The following is a 15403-nucleotide window of genomic DNA, read 5'->3' on the forward strand; positions in this document are numbered from 1 at the left end:
GAGAGACAAATGCATGATGGGTTTATAAGATGTTTTTTTTTTATGAGTAATGCAGTATGTCGTATGTCACGGTCATGCTTGTCCAAGGCGTGTTGCTCATGGTTGGATGCTTGGTGCGTGTCACGATTATGCTTGTCCAAGATATATTGTCCATGGTTGCATACCCAATGGGTATGTCATGATCATACTTGTTTAGAGTGTGTTGTCCATGGTCGTATGTTCAATGAGTGTGTTATGGTTATGCTTGTTCAAGGCGTGTTGTTCATGGTCGCATGCCTGGTGGGTGTGTCAGGATCATGCTTGTCCAAGTTGTGTTGTTCATGGTCGCATGCCTGGTGGGTGTGTCAGGATCATGCTTGTCCAAGTTGTGTTGCTCATGGTCGCATGTTTGGTGGGTGTGTCATGGTTGTGCTTGTCTAAGACGTGTTACACATGATTGCATGTTTGGTGGGTGTGTCATGATCATGCTTGTCCAAGACATGTTGTCTATAACTGTATGTCTAGTGTTATTGTGACACCGTGCATCTTTTCATCTCCCCATAAATTATAATTTTAATTAATTAAACAATTGAATTTCATTAATACCAAAAAGAGGTTTTAAATACACCACAAATTAAGCCAAGCAGTCTCACGATCTTTTCCCTCCACGCCACCATGACGCTATTTCCTCCATCTCTTGAATCCAACGGCCACAAATCCTCCCTCGAGATCGCCTCCGGCTCCTAGTCCTCCCTCTTCATAATTCCCATAAAGCCCTCCTAATCCCTCTTTCTTTCTAAACGACGTCGTCCCGACGTAAGGATAGATTGATAATTTTAGCTTTTATTTATTTTTAAATTTAAATTCTTTTGTTTATATGGATAATAGATTTTAAATTTAAATATAAGCACGATAGGAATGAAACTTAGGGAATTTTTCTTCTGAGGGCAAATTGAGGGCAAATTAAAGATGCCTCAAGACAAGGTACAACTGTTGGGAAGGAGACACGATAAAATAGAACGTACCAGGACTTGGGCTAGTCTCGTTTCAAAAAGATTCGCTCCACCCTAATTTTTTGAGGTTGCATCGATTAAAGCCTCGATCGAACAATTTTATTTAAAATTATTATTTTTTCCAAAATTTTAAATTTAAAAAAAAAAAAAAACATATACAAATGATTTTAATATAAAACTATTAGTTTTAGAATTTGATATTTAAAAAAAAAAAAAAAAAGTAAATACAAGAAATTAAAAGGGCATTTATGTCATTTTCCGGCATATATCCCTCCTGCAAAATCAAAGACAAGTATATAAATGCGAGAGATTGCGGTCTCATCGACATTGATATGACTTTATAAATAATTTATTTATTTTTTATTTTCCTTAAAAACCCTTTTCAATTTATTTAATTATTTATTTTCCAATATAAAACCCCCCACTATTCCCCTCCACTCCGTCACCACCTCCGCCATGATTAACAACCCTCCAATTCCCTCTCTCCACGACGCCGTTTCCGAACCCCAGCTGGACGGAATCGCCGCCGTCGTGGGCTGGAAAGTTCTCCTCGGCGACATAGTTCCAGCCTCAGCCACCGGGTTGAAGACGGCGGCAGAGGCAACAGGGCAGAGGAGTTACAGAGGAGTACGGAAGCGGCCATGGGGAAGATGGTCTGCAGAGATACGAGACCGAATAGGACGATGCCGGCACTGGCTGGGAACATTCGATACAGCGGAGGAAGCGGCGCGTGCATACGACGCAGCGGCGAGGCGATTGAGAGGATCGAAAGCGAAAACCAACTTCGAAATGCCGTTGATTGTACCGGTGGAATCCACGTCATCATTACCCATATCATCGAAACAGAATCGTAACGGTAATAAGTTGAAGAAGAATGGCCGGAAATGCTCGGTGGTTACGTCGGCGGCGCATTTGTTCAGTCCGGGATTGGAGTTTGATTTGATCAACGCCGATTAAGAAAAGGGTTTTGGAGGAGTAGAAAGGAATATGGTGATGATTGTGAGCAATCTAAGTCGTGAGTTTGACAGTTTTAGTCGCCGTCGCCGTCGCCATCGCCGTCGCCATCGTGGGTGCATCACACCGTACACCAATACAGTTGCAGAAGAGAGAGAAAGAAAGACTGGGTTTCAGTTGATGTACTTCATATTTAGAATCTTCCATACTTCAAATTAATTATTCGGACTCTCGTTCAACTGTCGATCGGACCTTTGTTCTTAGTATGATTAGCCATATCTTCTACTCAACGTTATATACTGTGAGCCGTTATTGTTACTCTCTTGCTTACATAACGTCTCTTCCAAAAATCTCTCTCTGCCCTCGTTTTCTACAACCTTCTTATTAAACCGAGGTTAGAGGCTCGAGCATACGTCGCTTGGCCGTAGGTGACGTAAGAACAAATTGACTTAGCTCACTTGTCGTTGGAAAGTGAGTGCCACATAATCGTAAGTCCGCTGCCATCAAGAGCGTGATAACATAGGACCTTTCTTCTTAGTATGATTCAATTGGCATAAACACGAAGAAATTGAAAAAAGTTAAATACAATGAAGGTTATGTGATTTAGAGGTTAGTACTTTAGATTTTAAATTCAGGTAATTTATTTGTCGAGTCATACCGATAAGTGGCTAGCCTCTAGACTTAGACTCGGTTTTGACTCCTGTGGGTCTTCTCTCCCTTCTTACCTAATTTTGAATTTAGTTTTTAAATTTAATATTAATCGACTCTAGTTAGGACCTTCGCCTTATTCTACCTTTACTTGATCTATAAAGTTAATACTACGCTAAATCTAGGTCTGTCTCTTTAAGTGGGTTTGTTAGTGGTTAGCTCTGGACTTTGAATAGGGTTTACTCCCTTACCTCTCTCTTTATCTCATCCTCATTTGTTCTATGATAAAGTTAATACTAATCTGTCGAGCATGTCTCAATTGCATACAAAAATTCAAATGAATAAGTGGTTCTATGGTGCAGTGGTTAGTACTTTAGACTTTGAATTCAGTGACCTGAGTTTGACTCATGTGTGACTCTTGAAAGGTGCTCGATTGGTTTTATGGTCCAGTGGTTAGCACTCTAGACTTTGAATCTAGTGACCTGAGTTGAACTCTCGGTGTACAACCTCTACAACCTCTCTTCTTATCTCATCCTTAATTCAACTTTAAAAGTCAATATTAATTTGTCAAGCATGTCTCGATTAACATAAAACATGAAACCGAGCAAACAATTAAATTATAAAGTGGTTCTATGGTGTAGTGGTTAGCACTCTGGACTTTGAATCCAACGACCTTGGTTCAACTCCCAATAGGACCTCAATGAACCTCTCTAGATTGTGAATCTAGCGACTTACATGGATTTGGACTACTTGCCTTTTGTGAATGCTAACCTTACTTGATCTATAAAGTTAATATTAATTTGTCAAACAGGACTAACATACAAAAATCTAAATGATCAATTGGTTCTATGGTGTAGTGGTTAGCACTCTGGACTTTGAATCCAGCGACCTGGGTTCAACTCCCGGTAGGACCTCATTTTACTTATTTATTTATTTATTTATTTAAATTTTAATGTTAAAAAGTAATTACTTTAAAAGGGAAAAAAATTAATAGTAATTTGAAAGTTGAAGCAAAGTGGAGTTTTGTTGGAAATCCAATAGAAATCATTTCAAAGTCAGTGTCTCATAAAATTAGGGTTTCACTCATCCCCCATCGCTATTTCTTGTACGCTTCCTTAACCCTTATATATATATATATATATATATATATATATATAATTAAAAAAATATTAAATAACTTAGCTTTTAAAATGAATTAATTAAAATTAAATAATTTAATGGGATCCAGTAAGTAAGAAATGAGGGATGTGAAAAGAAAGGGACAAAAAGGGACAGCAGAATCCATGCATGGATAACTAGCTTCATTTTCATTCCTCTAAGCAGCCTAGGGCTAGAATTGACATTTGNTGGTTCTATGGTGTAGTGGTTAGCACTCTGGACTTTGAATCCAACGACCTTGGTTCAACTCCCAATAGGACCTCAATGAACCTCTCTAGATTGTGAATCTAGCGACTTACATGGATTTGGACTACTTGCCTTTTGTGAATGCTAACCTTACTTGATCTATAAAGTTAATATTAATTTGTCAAACAGGACTAACATACAAAAATCTAAATGATCAATTGGTTCTATGGTGTAGTGGTTAGCACTCTGGACTTTGAATCCAGCGACCTGGGTTCAACTCCCGGTAGGACCTCATTTTACTTATTTATTTATTTATTTATTTAAATTTTAATGTTAAAAAGTAATTACTTTAAAAGGGAAAAAAATTAATAGTAATTTGAAAGTTGAAGCAAAGTGGAGTTTTGTTGGAAATCCAATAGAAATCATTTCAAAGTCAGTGTCTCATAAAATTAGGGTTTCACTCATCCCCCATCGCTATTTCTTGTACGCTTCCTTAACCCTTATATATATATATATATATATATATATATATATAATTAAAAAAATATTAAATAACTTAGCTTTTAAAATGAATTAATTAAAATTAAATAATTTAATGGGATCCAGTAAGTAAGAAATGAGGGATGTGAAAAGAAAGGGACAAAAAGGGACAGCAGAATCCATGCATGGATAACTAGCTTCATTTTCATTCCTCTAAGCAGCCTAGGGCTAGAATTGACATTTGATTTGATTTTATCCCCATAATTCCCTCTCTTTTTTATTTATTATTATTTTTTAATATTCATTCATTTCCTTTTCTTCATTTAAAAATCTCATAAATATTCTTACACAAAAATTGTTAATATTTTATTTTTAAAATAATTTCGAATTATAAAAAATGTTCCGAATATACCCTTTAAAAATATATTAATAAACGGGTTTTGTCCAGTGGGAATTTTTTAAAACTTGTTTAAAGTGATGTTATTTTATTTATATTTATATTTATATTTTTATATTTGGTAAAATATCGAATTGAAAATAAAAGAAAATGACATGCGGGCTACTATCAACAAATTGAAATGGGCCGACATGACTGGTTTTAGGCCCAAATTGATCCAACAGATAACTAGCGGCCCATCTTTGGCTAAAAAAAACATTTTAAATTTTAATTATGAAAATTTAAAATTTTTATTTTAAAATGATTTGATCCGAGGGATATAAAAGGAAGATCGTGGGATTAACGGTGGTGCCCTCAAAGCCTGGTGGTTTCAATTTCTTGGAAGAATGATCCATTATATATTTCTTCGCTGATTTGCTCTCGAAATTGTTCGTCCAATTTGAAGGAATCGTGAAGGGAAAGGTGAACATGGAAGAGAATTTCCCATATTTGCCGGAAGAATGCTGGGAAATGATCTTCAGTTTCCTCCTCCAACGCCGTCACAGCCACCATTTCGAATCCCTATCTCTGGTCTGCAAACAATTCTTATCCATCACCAACACGCTTCGCACTACCCTCAGAATCTCCGAATTAACTATTCCGGCGATGTCCCGGATATTCTCTAGATTCCGGCAACTCAAACGGATTGATCTTAGAAATTTCAAGGGCGTACCTGATGACTTGCTCATTAGGATTGCGGGATCTGGATTGGATATTGAATCGCTGGATATCACTAATCAGGCGAGATTTCCGGTTTCTGGTATGAACTTCCTTGGCTCGACAATGCGGAATTTGAGGGTTTTGCTGTGCTCGAAGCTTGGGGTTCTGACTGACGACGATCTGGTTGAAATCGCTAAGTTGTTTCCGAATCTTGAAGATCTCGATATTAGCTATCCTATGAATCCTCTCGCTCCCAGTTGTTATAGTGATATTACGGATTCGGGGATTTTCGCTTTGATTCAGGGCCTGCCGCGACTTCGCAAGGTAAATCTCTCAGGAAATTCTCTCGTTACTGATAAGTCGCTTATAGATTTATCAACGAAATGTGTGTGGCTTAGGGAAATAGCAATTTGTGATTGCGATTTGATCACTCAATCAGGTATTGCCAAGGCCCTGCGCCAGAACCCTAATTTGAGTTCACTCTCCGCAAATTGGATAGGGATTCCCTCTCTAAATTCAGATCTTATCGATTCGTTTCTTTCTATGAAAAATCTAAATTCTATTGATCTTTCGGAGTCAATTATTTCGGATCAGTTGCTGAATTCATTAGCAAATTCATGTTCGCCATTAAAGAAACTCGTTCTTTCCCATTGCCATGACTTCTCGTTTTCTGGAATTTCGTTTCTATTGAATAAAAATCCTCTGATTGAATGGTTGGATCTTGAAGCCGCCAATTTCTTGACTGATGAATCTGTGAAAGAGTTATCAGAATTCCTCCCGCTAGTGAAATTGATAAACCTCAGCAATTGCTCAAATCTGTCATGTTCATCCTTGTTCATCCTGGCAAGAAACTGCCCTGCTTTAACTGATATAGAAATGAAGATTGTAAATCTCCAGAAAGAAGAAGGCCACCCAAAAGATTTTGTCAACCCTAAACTTATATCTCTGGATCTATCTGGGAACAAGAATTTGTGCAATGATGGTGTGGGAAAAATTGCTTCCATTTTTCCAAATTTGGAGCTGTTGAAAATGAACCACTGTGCAGCAATCACCGATGAAGGCATTGGAGATGTCTTAACGGCATGCCCCAAAATAAGGCATTTGGAAGTGAATTATTGTACGGGAATCAAGAATTTGGTGATGAACTGTGAACTTCCATCAATGGAGGCACTGAAATTACAGAGATTAGGTATTGAGGATTCAACATTAGCAATGATTGGAAGCAGATGCCCTTCTTTGATCCATTTGGACTTGTTGGGATGCTTGAAAGTGACGGCAGAAGGGGTGAAGGAGGTGGTGCGAAATTGCAGAGGATTGAGGGAAATTAGCTTGTGGGATTGCTGTGAAATTGATTGCAGTGTTATTCCATGGATGGTTTTCTCGAGGCGATCTCTGAGGGAGATAATTCCTCCCAATTTTATCTTTCCTACTGCTAATCAAAGGAGCCTTTTCTTGCGCCATGGATGTCTGGTCCACGCTGATGGGTTTTCGCTGGATCTAAAGGGCCTCTCGTAGAATTGTCTCTGTAAGCTTTATTACTTCCTGCTCTAGCTCAACTTCCCGTTCATTTTTTTTCTTTCGAGTTCATCAACCGTGGTTGGTGATTCAAATCATTCAAATCTCTGAGTGTCGTAGCTCAAGTCCTCTCTAAGTTTATTACTTCCTTCCCGCTATAAGTTCTTGTTCATCATCATTCAAATCTCTAGTCTCGAGTGCCATAGCTCAAGTCCTCTCTTGGAATATTCTTGGGTCAGTTTATTACTTCCTTACTGCTATAAGTTCTATTGTTCATCATTCAAATCTCTAATCTCTGAGTGCCATAGCTAAAGTCCTCTCTTAGAGTAGTCTTGGGTAAGTTTATTACTTCCTTCCCGCTATAAATCCTCGTTCATCATTCGAATCTCTAATCTCAACTGTCATAGCTCAAGTCCTCTCTTAGAATAGTCTTGGGTCAGTTTATTACTTCCTCACCGCTATAAGTTCTCTCGAGTGCCATAGCTCAAGTCCTCTCTTAGAATAGTGGTGGGAGTTTATTACTTCCTTCCCGCTATAAGTTCTCTTTCATCATCATTCAAATCTTTAATCTCGACTACAATACCATATCTCAAGTCCTCTCTTAGAGTCGTCTTGAGTAAGTTTGAATATCGGATCTCAACAAAATCTCTAAATCTCACCTATGTATAGTGATTTTTCCTTCACTACAAAATCATGGATTGTGAATAATGATTTGTATGCTTATATATTGATAGTCCATTCAAATATATCTGTTGCAAATGAAAAATTGTTTTTAAAATAGCTAAAATTATTTTTATAACAACTTTAAAATTAAAATTAAAATTAGAATTACTCATTTAATTATTGATTTTGTAAGTGGTTTGGAAATTGGATTAGGTTTTAAATGAATAAAATTCGATAAATAGAATGCAGAATGATTTTGAAATAAATTATTTCTTCAAGTATAAATGGAAAATGGACGAGAAATAAAATGAAAAACCCCAAATTTAAAAAAGGAAAATAATAAATTGCAATTAAATTCACATTCGAGAGTAGAGTAGTGGAAGCAGCCGTAGGATTGAAGCAAGGGTAGGATAGTAAATGAAGACAAAAGTGAAGGACAGGGGTCAGTCGCACGTGTAAAAAAAGATTGAAGTCACGCGCTTGGTACGTGACGAAGTCTTAACACCCATAATGTGGATGGAGGGGGCAAGAGTGGAGTGATTAGCACGTTTTGGAAGGGGAGAGTAGATGAGGAGAAGTAATGAAGGGAAGGGGAGAGCATCCAGTCCCAAACATGGCCCCATCTATCTATATAAACCTCCCTCTATCCCCTTTACCCACTTTTTTCCTACTTCTTCTTCTTCTTCTTCCGCCACCGAGCCTCTCTCTCTCTCCTTCTCTCTCTCTCTCTTCATCGCCGCCGCTATTTCCACCATGTCCGACGAGGAATGGGTCAACGTTGCCCTCTCCGATGACTCTCTTGTCGTCGACTTACTTCTTCGTCTCAACCGCCCTCCCCCTCTAAATCCTCTCTTTCCCCCTCTCCGCCTTGACTGGTCTGTCCGTCAGCCTCGTTCCAAGTCCATTCTTACTCGCCATGCCTCCGATTCTGCCGGTAAGAACTCTGATGCCGCCGCAAGAGCTAGTCCCACCACTCCTCTCACTTGGAGCAGCGGCGGCGGCGGTGGCGGTGGCGCTACCTCTATTAGCGGCGGATTCGTCGACGCATCCGACGCCGCAAGATCTAAGGTTCTGTTCGTTTCGGTTTTTGTTTTGTTTGATGTTCTTCTTCTTCTTCTTCTTCTTCTTCTTCTTCTCTTTTTCTGAAAACTCAGTGAGTACATGGGAAATGACGAAAGTGCCCCTACGTTTTCTCACATTTCTTTTTTCGTTCTTCCGTCGGCGACTTGTCAGATTTTTGCCCCCACTCCACTCTTTCTTCATACTTCTAATTATTCCCCTTTTCGAAATTACGGATCTACCCCTCTTTTCCACCGCCGGAATCGGCTAATTTTCCGGCCACTTTTTAAAATTTGCCCTAATACCCATTTCGGACAATGATGTAATGAGACGACCCATTTCCCCGTTTCTCCAAATGGATGACCTTTGTTGGACGCAGCAAATGGGTCCAAAAGAGAGTGGGTGGTAGTCTAAAAGGGGCATTTTGGTAATTTAACGAGTTACACAAAACCAGTGTAAAGAGTCAAACCCATTGGCATTGGCATTGGCATTGGCCCCAATAACTCCACCTGGAATATGGATTATCCTCCAAAATAATAGTCAAACCCTAGACTCCACCACAAGGGTCATTTTCGTCATTTCACCTCGAAAGCCGAAAGGGCCCCTCTTTATCGGTGGCGTGTTTCCGTGGCAACGAAGTCTGTGTGCAAATGGTGTTGGTGGTTGTGCCCTTTTTTATGTGTTGGCTTATGAAAATTATACCCCAATAAATGATTCAGTGCGGTCAGTTGCACCTTTACCTTACTAGATTTGCTTCATCTCTACCCTTCCTTTCCCCCAATCAGACAAAACCTCTGCTTTTTAATGGCTTACAGAGAACAGATTCCCATAAGACAGCCTGTGATCCTAAACTTTCCCCCCTTCTTATGAAACATAAATCTGTGTCCGGAAAATTGTACAACAATGTTCTTTGAGACCACACTGCTCGGTTTTGGTGAACCACCCTTGTCTGGTTTTGTCACTCAGTGCTTGATTCTGGCTGATAGCCACTTGGTTTACTTCGTGTGCGTTGGGTGTGGGGGAATGGGCATTTGTGACATCCCCTAAAAACCATACTAAACCGGCCAAATAGATAATATCTACTTACGGTGGGCTAGTGGTGTTACGAATGGTATTAGAGCCAAACACTGAGCCGGGTGCCACTAAAGACGCCTCGGTTGGAGAGGGGAACAAAGCATTCCTTACAAGGGTGTGTGAAAATCTCTCCCTAACAAACGCATTTTACCTTAAAAGAATCAAACTTTTGAAATGGGTTAGTTCTTGATTTGGTTGTATTAGTGGATATGATTAGTAATTTGGATTATAATTGTTGGAAAACTAAGCGATGGGTGGGTAATGAATGGTGTGCAGATTGGTTGTAAGAGTGAAGTAGTTGGAACAATGAAGAGGCCAAGAAAGAAAAAGGTACCATTTTTATTCTTTCTTTCTTTGTTCTATTCCTTCCTTTTTGGGAGCTTCATGGGCCATATAATATCCATATTAGCTTTAACTGCGTTCATGGTGGATAGCAGACACTGGGAGAGCTTAAAGAGGAGGAGGCTCTGCTATTAAAGGAAAGGAGAAGCTTGAATGATGTATGTTTTTGTTGTATGAACATGAAACTTGTTCATCTTCGTGGCCTTCTTGCTTAAGTTGTTTCCTTTTATAAGCACAGGCCTTGGCTACCTTGCGGGTCACTGTGGAAAAACAGAGGGAGATTAATGGAAGCTTGAAGAAAATGAAGGTGAATCTTCGTCTTGGGGTGTTCTTGCTTTGAATATGTGTTCTTAACTCGGTCGTTCAAGGGTTTCTCTCTTTATTGAATGCTATTGGGAAACTTGCATTTACTTCTTTTATCTGCTGCAAATTATGACTGAAAAGCTGCTGTTTTTTTCTCTTGCTTTTGCCCTTTTTATTATGTCCTTTTCTGCTGATGTTTGCATCAAGTAGAGAGATTCGATTCAATGGTTGGAGAGGGGAACGGGAACGAAGCCTTCTTTATAAGGGTGTGGAAACCTCTCCCTAGAAGACGTGTTTTAAAAACCTTGAGAGGAAGTCCTAAAGGGAAAGCTCAAAGAGGACGGTGGGCTTGGGCTTGGGCTGTTACAAATGGTATCAGAGTCAGACACCAGGCGATGTGCCAGCGAGGAGGCTGAGTCATGAAGGGGGGTGGACACGAGGCGGTGTGCCAACAAGGAGGTTTAGCCACGAAAGGGGGTGGACACAAGACGGTATGCCAACAAGGAGGTTGCCATGAAAGGGGGTGGACATGAGGCAGTGTACCCGTGAGGATGCTGGGGCCTGAAGGGGGGTGGATTGAGGGGTCCCACATTGATTAGAGAAGGCGAGTGCTAGCAAGGACGTTGGGGCTTGAAGGGGGGTGGATTGTGAGATCTCGCATTGGTTGGGGAGGAAAATGAAACATTCTTTATAAGGATGTGGAACCTCCCCAACCTCTCCCTATTAGACACGTTTTAAAAACCTTGAGGGAAAACTCAAAAAGTTAATTCCAAATAACACAATATCTGCTAGCAGTGAGTTTGGGTTGATATTGTTCTCTTTGGGTTCTTTCTAGGCTTCCCCTCAGGATTTTAAAATGCGTCTGCTAGGGAGAGGTTTTCACACTTTTATAAAGAATGCTTCGGATCTCACGAATTTAGTTTTCGAAAAGATGTTGTTCATCATAACAAAGCTCGAGGTTGATTCTAAGATAACGAGCAAGAAGAGAAGCCAAAGGAAGTTGTTCTGATTCAGTGCGGTTTTGGCAACAGATGAACTTCGTAGCGTCGAAAGGTCGCTCGAGCTGAGAGCTAGAAAACTTATGACATCATTTTACATTCAAAGCTTAACTGATCTTAATAACTAGAATGCTGTTCTGATGAATAGAGAATAGCCTGATAATGTGTTGCAGAAGCTAAGTTGTTCTTTTTGAAATTCTACAGCTTGAACTCGAATTACAGCAAGGGTCGACCGTTCCAGACAAGGAAAATTCCGACCAACCGCAACTGCAGAAGCTACCGAGATCTATATGCAACACTACACCCATCGGAGTCGCTGCATTCGGTTGCAACGGCGTCGATGCTTCTTACCAATTAACACTGCCAAACGTTTCTTGCAAACTGCAGGAGATGGGAACTTTAGGGACTGTTCGTTTATTACCCGATCTTAATTTGCCTTTTCAGGACGATTCTGGTGCCGAGGCCTTGTACCGAATGAGCTAGGAACATTCAACCGAAACGAACAAATATTAAGCTACCTTAACTGAAAGGGACAAAGATCGACAACGACAACAACAACAACAATGTAGTTCCTAAATTCTAACCCTGTCATAGGCTCGAGTTACTTGTAATTGTAATTACAAAACCAATTTTCTCAGCTTCATATTCATATAACATCTTTTTTTCCCTTTTTATAGTACCCGAAAAAGATCGAGAAGGGAACCGTGTAGAGACCTCGAAACCCCTTTAGCTGTTTAGTTATATTATGTACTCACAGGCTTCTGCATCTGATTATATAAAAGAGGTTGATTATGAACACTGTAAATACTGGATAAATGCAAACAGAGGAAGATCCATTGAGATCAAATGGCCAACAAAAGTTTGAAATTTCACTTGCGTTCTTCTGTAGCCATTGAAATGAAGGGGATGAACATGATGATGTATTGCACACAAATGATACTCATAGTTGATGAAGTTAATACTCATAGTTGATCAAGTTAATACTCATAGTTAATCAAGTTAATACTCATAGTTATTCAAGTTAATACTCATTACTAATAGAAGAAATGTCTTTTCCCCAACTGGTCTGGTGTATTTCCACTAATAGTAAAGAAGCACTAATGAAACACCTTGTACAAAAATAGACTAATAATAATGGAATACAGAGATATTTTGATATAAACTGAGATGTTTAACCAAACCCGAAGCAACTAAAGGGACACGGCTAGTAGTTAACTCCTTCTATCTAGATTTTGTATGATCGTTCGATGAAATTACGTCTAGGTCTACTAGAATTGAATTACCTCAAAATGTACTATAAAGGGACGTGACTAGTTATCAAATTCTCCCTACCCAGAAAGTTATATATTATTTAAGTCGTTGTGTTGCATTTTAGTTGTAGTCATATAACGTTACTTTTGATCTTTCAAAAATCTCTCTGCCCATGGTTTCTAAAGCTTCTTCTCAAAACAGGATCAAAGGCTTGAGTATACATTACCTTATCGTAGGCAACTCGATCCCAAATTGGCTTGACTCACCCACTGTTGGGAGTGAGTAATGTACAATCGTAAAATTCCACTGCAAAGAAAAGTGCGATTGTGACCTTACTCACATCCCAAACAACAATCAAGGTACATGTCAACACGGTCAAGAAGTCTAGCAAAATGGCTATCAATACTTAATTAGGCCCATTTCGAGTCACCACCCTTTCCTTGTGCAACCACAATCTCAACCAACCTATAGCGATCCATCTTGTATTATGAAACCATCATTCAATATTATATTCTTTAAGAAGCCTTTCATATCTCAATCTTGATCATGGAAATCCGGTCTAGTTTACAAGTTCATCTATCGACCAGTACAAGCAAGCACTCCTAATTTTATTTTACCTAGGTGGATACCGTAAACATTTGACTTTCGAATAATTTTTTATTTAGAATTTAAATCTTTAATCTAAAAATATAAATGTAAGTTTCTCGAACTTAATCGCTCACCGACTAGCAGTGGGGTCATTTTGATGTCAATTATTGTACTTTATTTGGCTAGATTCCTGTTTTACTACAATTATATATATATATATATATATATATATATATATATATATTTATTTATTTATTTATTTATTTATTTATTTATTTATTTGAATAAAAGTTAATTTTGGAGTCAGAGTTTTAGTTGAAAAGATTTTGTCCATTAAAATAATAATAATAATAATATTCTTATCATTATTATTGGAATTATTTAGATTTGAAGTAATAAATAAGGGGATTTAATTGTCAAATGAATAAAAAAAAAAGAAAAAAAAAAGAATTTGTGTACATTTATTGCAATTCATTTCTCCTAGCCATTTAATAATTACATGTATATCTTTTTCCAATTGAATTATGAATTTAATTATGATTCTTGACAAAATATAAAGTTGTCCCCACTCATTCATCTAATAACCTCATCAAATTATTAATTTTTTTTTTCAAATTTTTTTTTTTAAAAAAAAAAAAACCCTTAATCGTAAACAAACCACGATCACAACAGGTATGAGTCGATGACAAAAGTAAATAACTAAACTCACTTGAAAGACCCTAACAACATAACTCGAACAAACAATAGACAATAGTCTGAACGGCCCAACAAATCACTTGGGAAAGGAGCAAGGTAGCGTTATGGACATGAAAGTTACACCCCCGCCAAATAGTACAAATGATTGTCTGCACTGAAGTAGAGAATCCTGTCAAATTTCATGCGCGGAAGAAATGCTCACCCTACAGGAGTATGTCCTCCCTAAATAGCTCAGTTAAAGAGGGAGAAAAATAAATGGTCTCGAGACTCAATCTAAAGACATCAAAATAGTAGTAGCTAATACGATCATACATCTACAGCTTGTCTAACACAACAAACCATACTATAAAAGAGTGAGAATATTACTTCCAAATCGGAGTCTAGACTAAGACAATGGCAATAGGAAAACTCTTAGAACGACAAGGGAGACAAGCCAATCGAACCTCTTCATCAACTTCTGTCTCCACAAAATGAATCTAGCCTGAGAGGTCTACCAATTCTCTCGAACCAGAAAGCCAAGATCAAGAACAACCTAGCTGTTCTCTTACAGGATCAAACTATGAACGATTGCACAAACGAACAAAATTGTTTGAAATGTTTGACCGAACAAAAAAACATCCATAAAACAAGGGTCGAAGACAGAAGCAAAAAGGATAAAAAGAAAAGTTGGAAATGTTTGTTTAGGTAAGCACATGGATGTTTTCTTTCAATAATGACCAAAAAAATGTGTGTTTTTTTTTTAATAAATATTATTATTATTTCATTTCAAATTATTAAAAAAATTGAAACTTTAAAAAATATAATATAATAAATAAATGAAAATTAAAAATAAATAAATAAATAAATAAAAACCAGACAAAAAAGGTTGTGTGGGAGCAGGTAGCCCACTGCGTATCTGTCAGTGAAGGAAGTTTGAGATTCTTGTTGTTTTTTTTTTTTTTTNTTTTTTTTTTTTTTTTTTTTTTTTTTTTTTTTCTTCCTTTTATTATTATTATTATTATAATTATCGTTTATTTTTATTTATTTTATTTTTTGTTTTTTCAATACCCATACTCGACAAAGAAATAATAATAAAAAAGATAATTTTTTTTGGAAATAATTAATTCATCTTTAAACCCTTGGAATTCTTTATTTTAATTTGTTATCTTTTAAAAAATTATTTTAACTTAAACTATATCTAATTTAATTTGTACATTACTTATGCCATAATATTTTAATATATAATTGAGGCCATATTTTTCATAAGCTGAATAATTTTAAAAAATAACACTAAAATAATTATTTAAAAAAAATTAATAAATATTTTTTAATTTCATAAATTAAATTAATCTTATTCATAAACCACCAGACGATAGTGTCAATGAACGCGTCTCGGGCGGAAAACTATCCTTTTTCCTAGA

The 15403-nt window shown here is 37.5% G+C and overlaps 2 protein-coding genes and 4 non-coding genes across 10 annotated transcripts; all 6 read left to right on the forward strand.

Moving 5' to 3' along the window:
* Positions 1 to 1448: 1448 nt before the first annotated feature.
* Positions 1449 to 1949, forward strand: LOC111807105 (ethylene-responsive transcription factor ERF084-like). The gene has a single exon (XM_023692681.1). It carries the CDS (start codon positions 1449 to 1451, stop codon positions 1947 to 1949), a length of 501 nt encoding a protein of 166 aa, XP_023548449.1.
* Positions 1950 to 3220: 1271 nt separating this feature from the next.
* Positions 3221 to 3292, forward strand: TRNAQ-UUG. Its single transcript has one exon. It is a non-coding gene; the product is annotated as a tRNA-Gln (tRNA).
* A 144-nt stretch (positions 3293 to 3436) lies between these two features.
* On the forward strand, positions 3437 to 3508 carry TRNAQ-UUG. Its single transcript has one exon. It is a non-coding gene; the product is annotated as a tRNA-Gln (tRNA).
* Positions 3509 to 3942: 434 nt separating this feature from the next.
* TRNAQ-UUG lies at positions 3943 to 4014 on the forward strand. The gene has a single exon. It is a non-coding gene; the product is annotated as a tRNA-Gln (tRNA).
* Positions 4015 to 4158: 144 nt separating this feature from the next.
* On the forward strand, positions 4159 to 4230 carry TRNAQ-UUG. The gene has a single exon. It is a non-coding gene; the product is annotated as a tRNA-Gln (tRNA).
* Positions 4231 to 5154: 924 nt separating this feature from the next.
* On the forward strand, positions 5155 to 12266 carry LOC111807180 (F-box/LRR-repeat protein 4-like). 5 transcript variants are annotated; one of them, XM_023692776.1, is made up of 5 exons: positions 5155 to 5838; positions 10102 to 10155; positions 10260 to 10325; positions 10406 to 10474; positions 11673 to 12266. In XM_023692776.1, the coding sequence occupies exons 1-5, from the start codon at positions 5284 to 5286 to the stop codon at positions 11949 to 11951; spliced, it is 1023 nt and encodes a 340-aa protein (XP_023548544.1). In that variant the 5' UTR covers positions 5155 to 5283; the 3' UTR covers positions 11952 to 12266. The 5 variants fall into 5 exon arrangements, with proteins under 5 accessions (XP_023548544.1, XP_023548545.1, XP_023548543.1 ...); XM_023692777.1 differs by having other exon boundaries at positions 10263 to 10325; XM_023692778.1 differs by lacking the exon at positions 5155 to 5838 and adding an exon at positions 8314 to 8760.
* Positions 12267 to 15403: the final 3137 nt, after the last annotated feature.

Source organism: Cucurbita pepo, chromosome LG12, assembly GCF_002806865.2.
Source record: "Cucurbita pepo subsp. pepo cultivar mu-cu-16 chromosome LG12, ASM280686v2, whole genome shotgun sequence".
Lineage (NCBI taxonomy): Eukaryota > Viridiplantae > Streptophyta > Magnoliopsida > Cucurbitales > Cucurbitaceae > Cucurbita > Cucurbita pepo.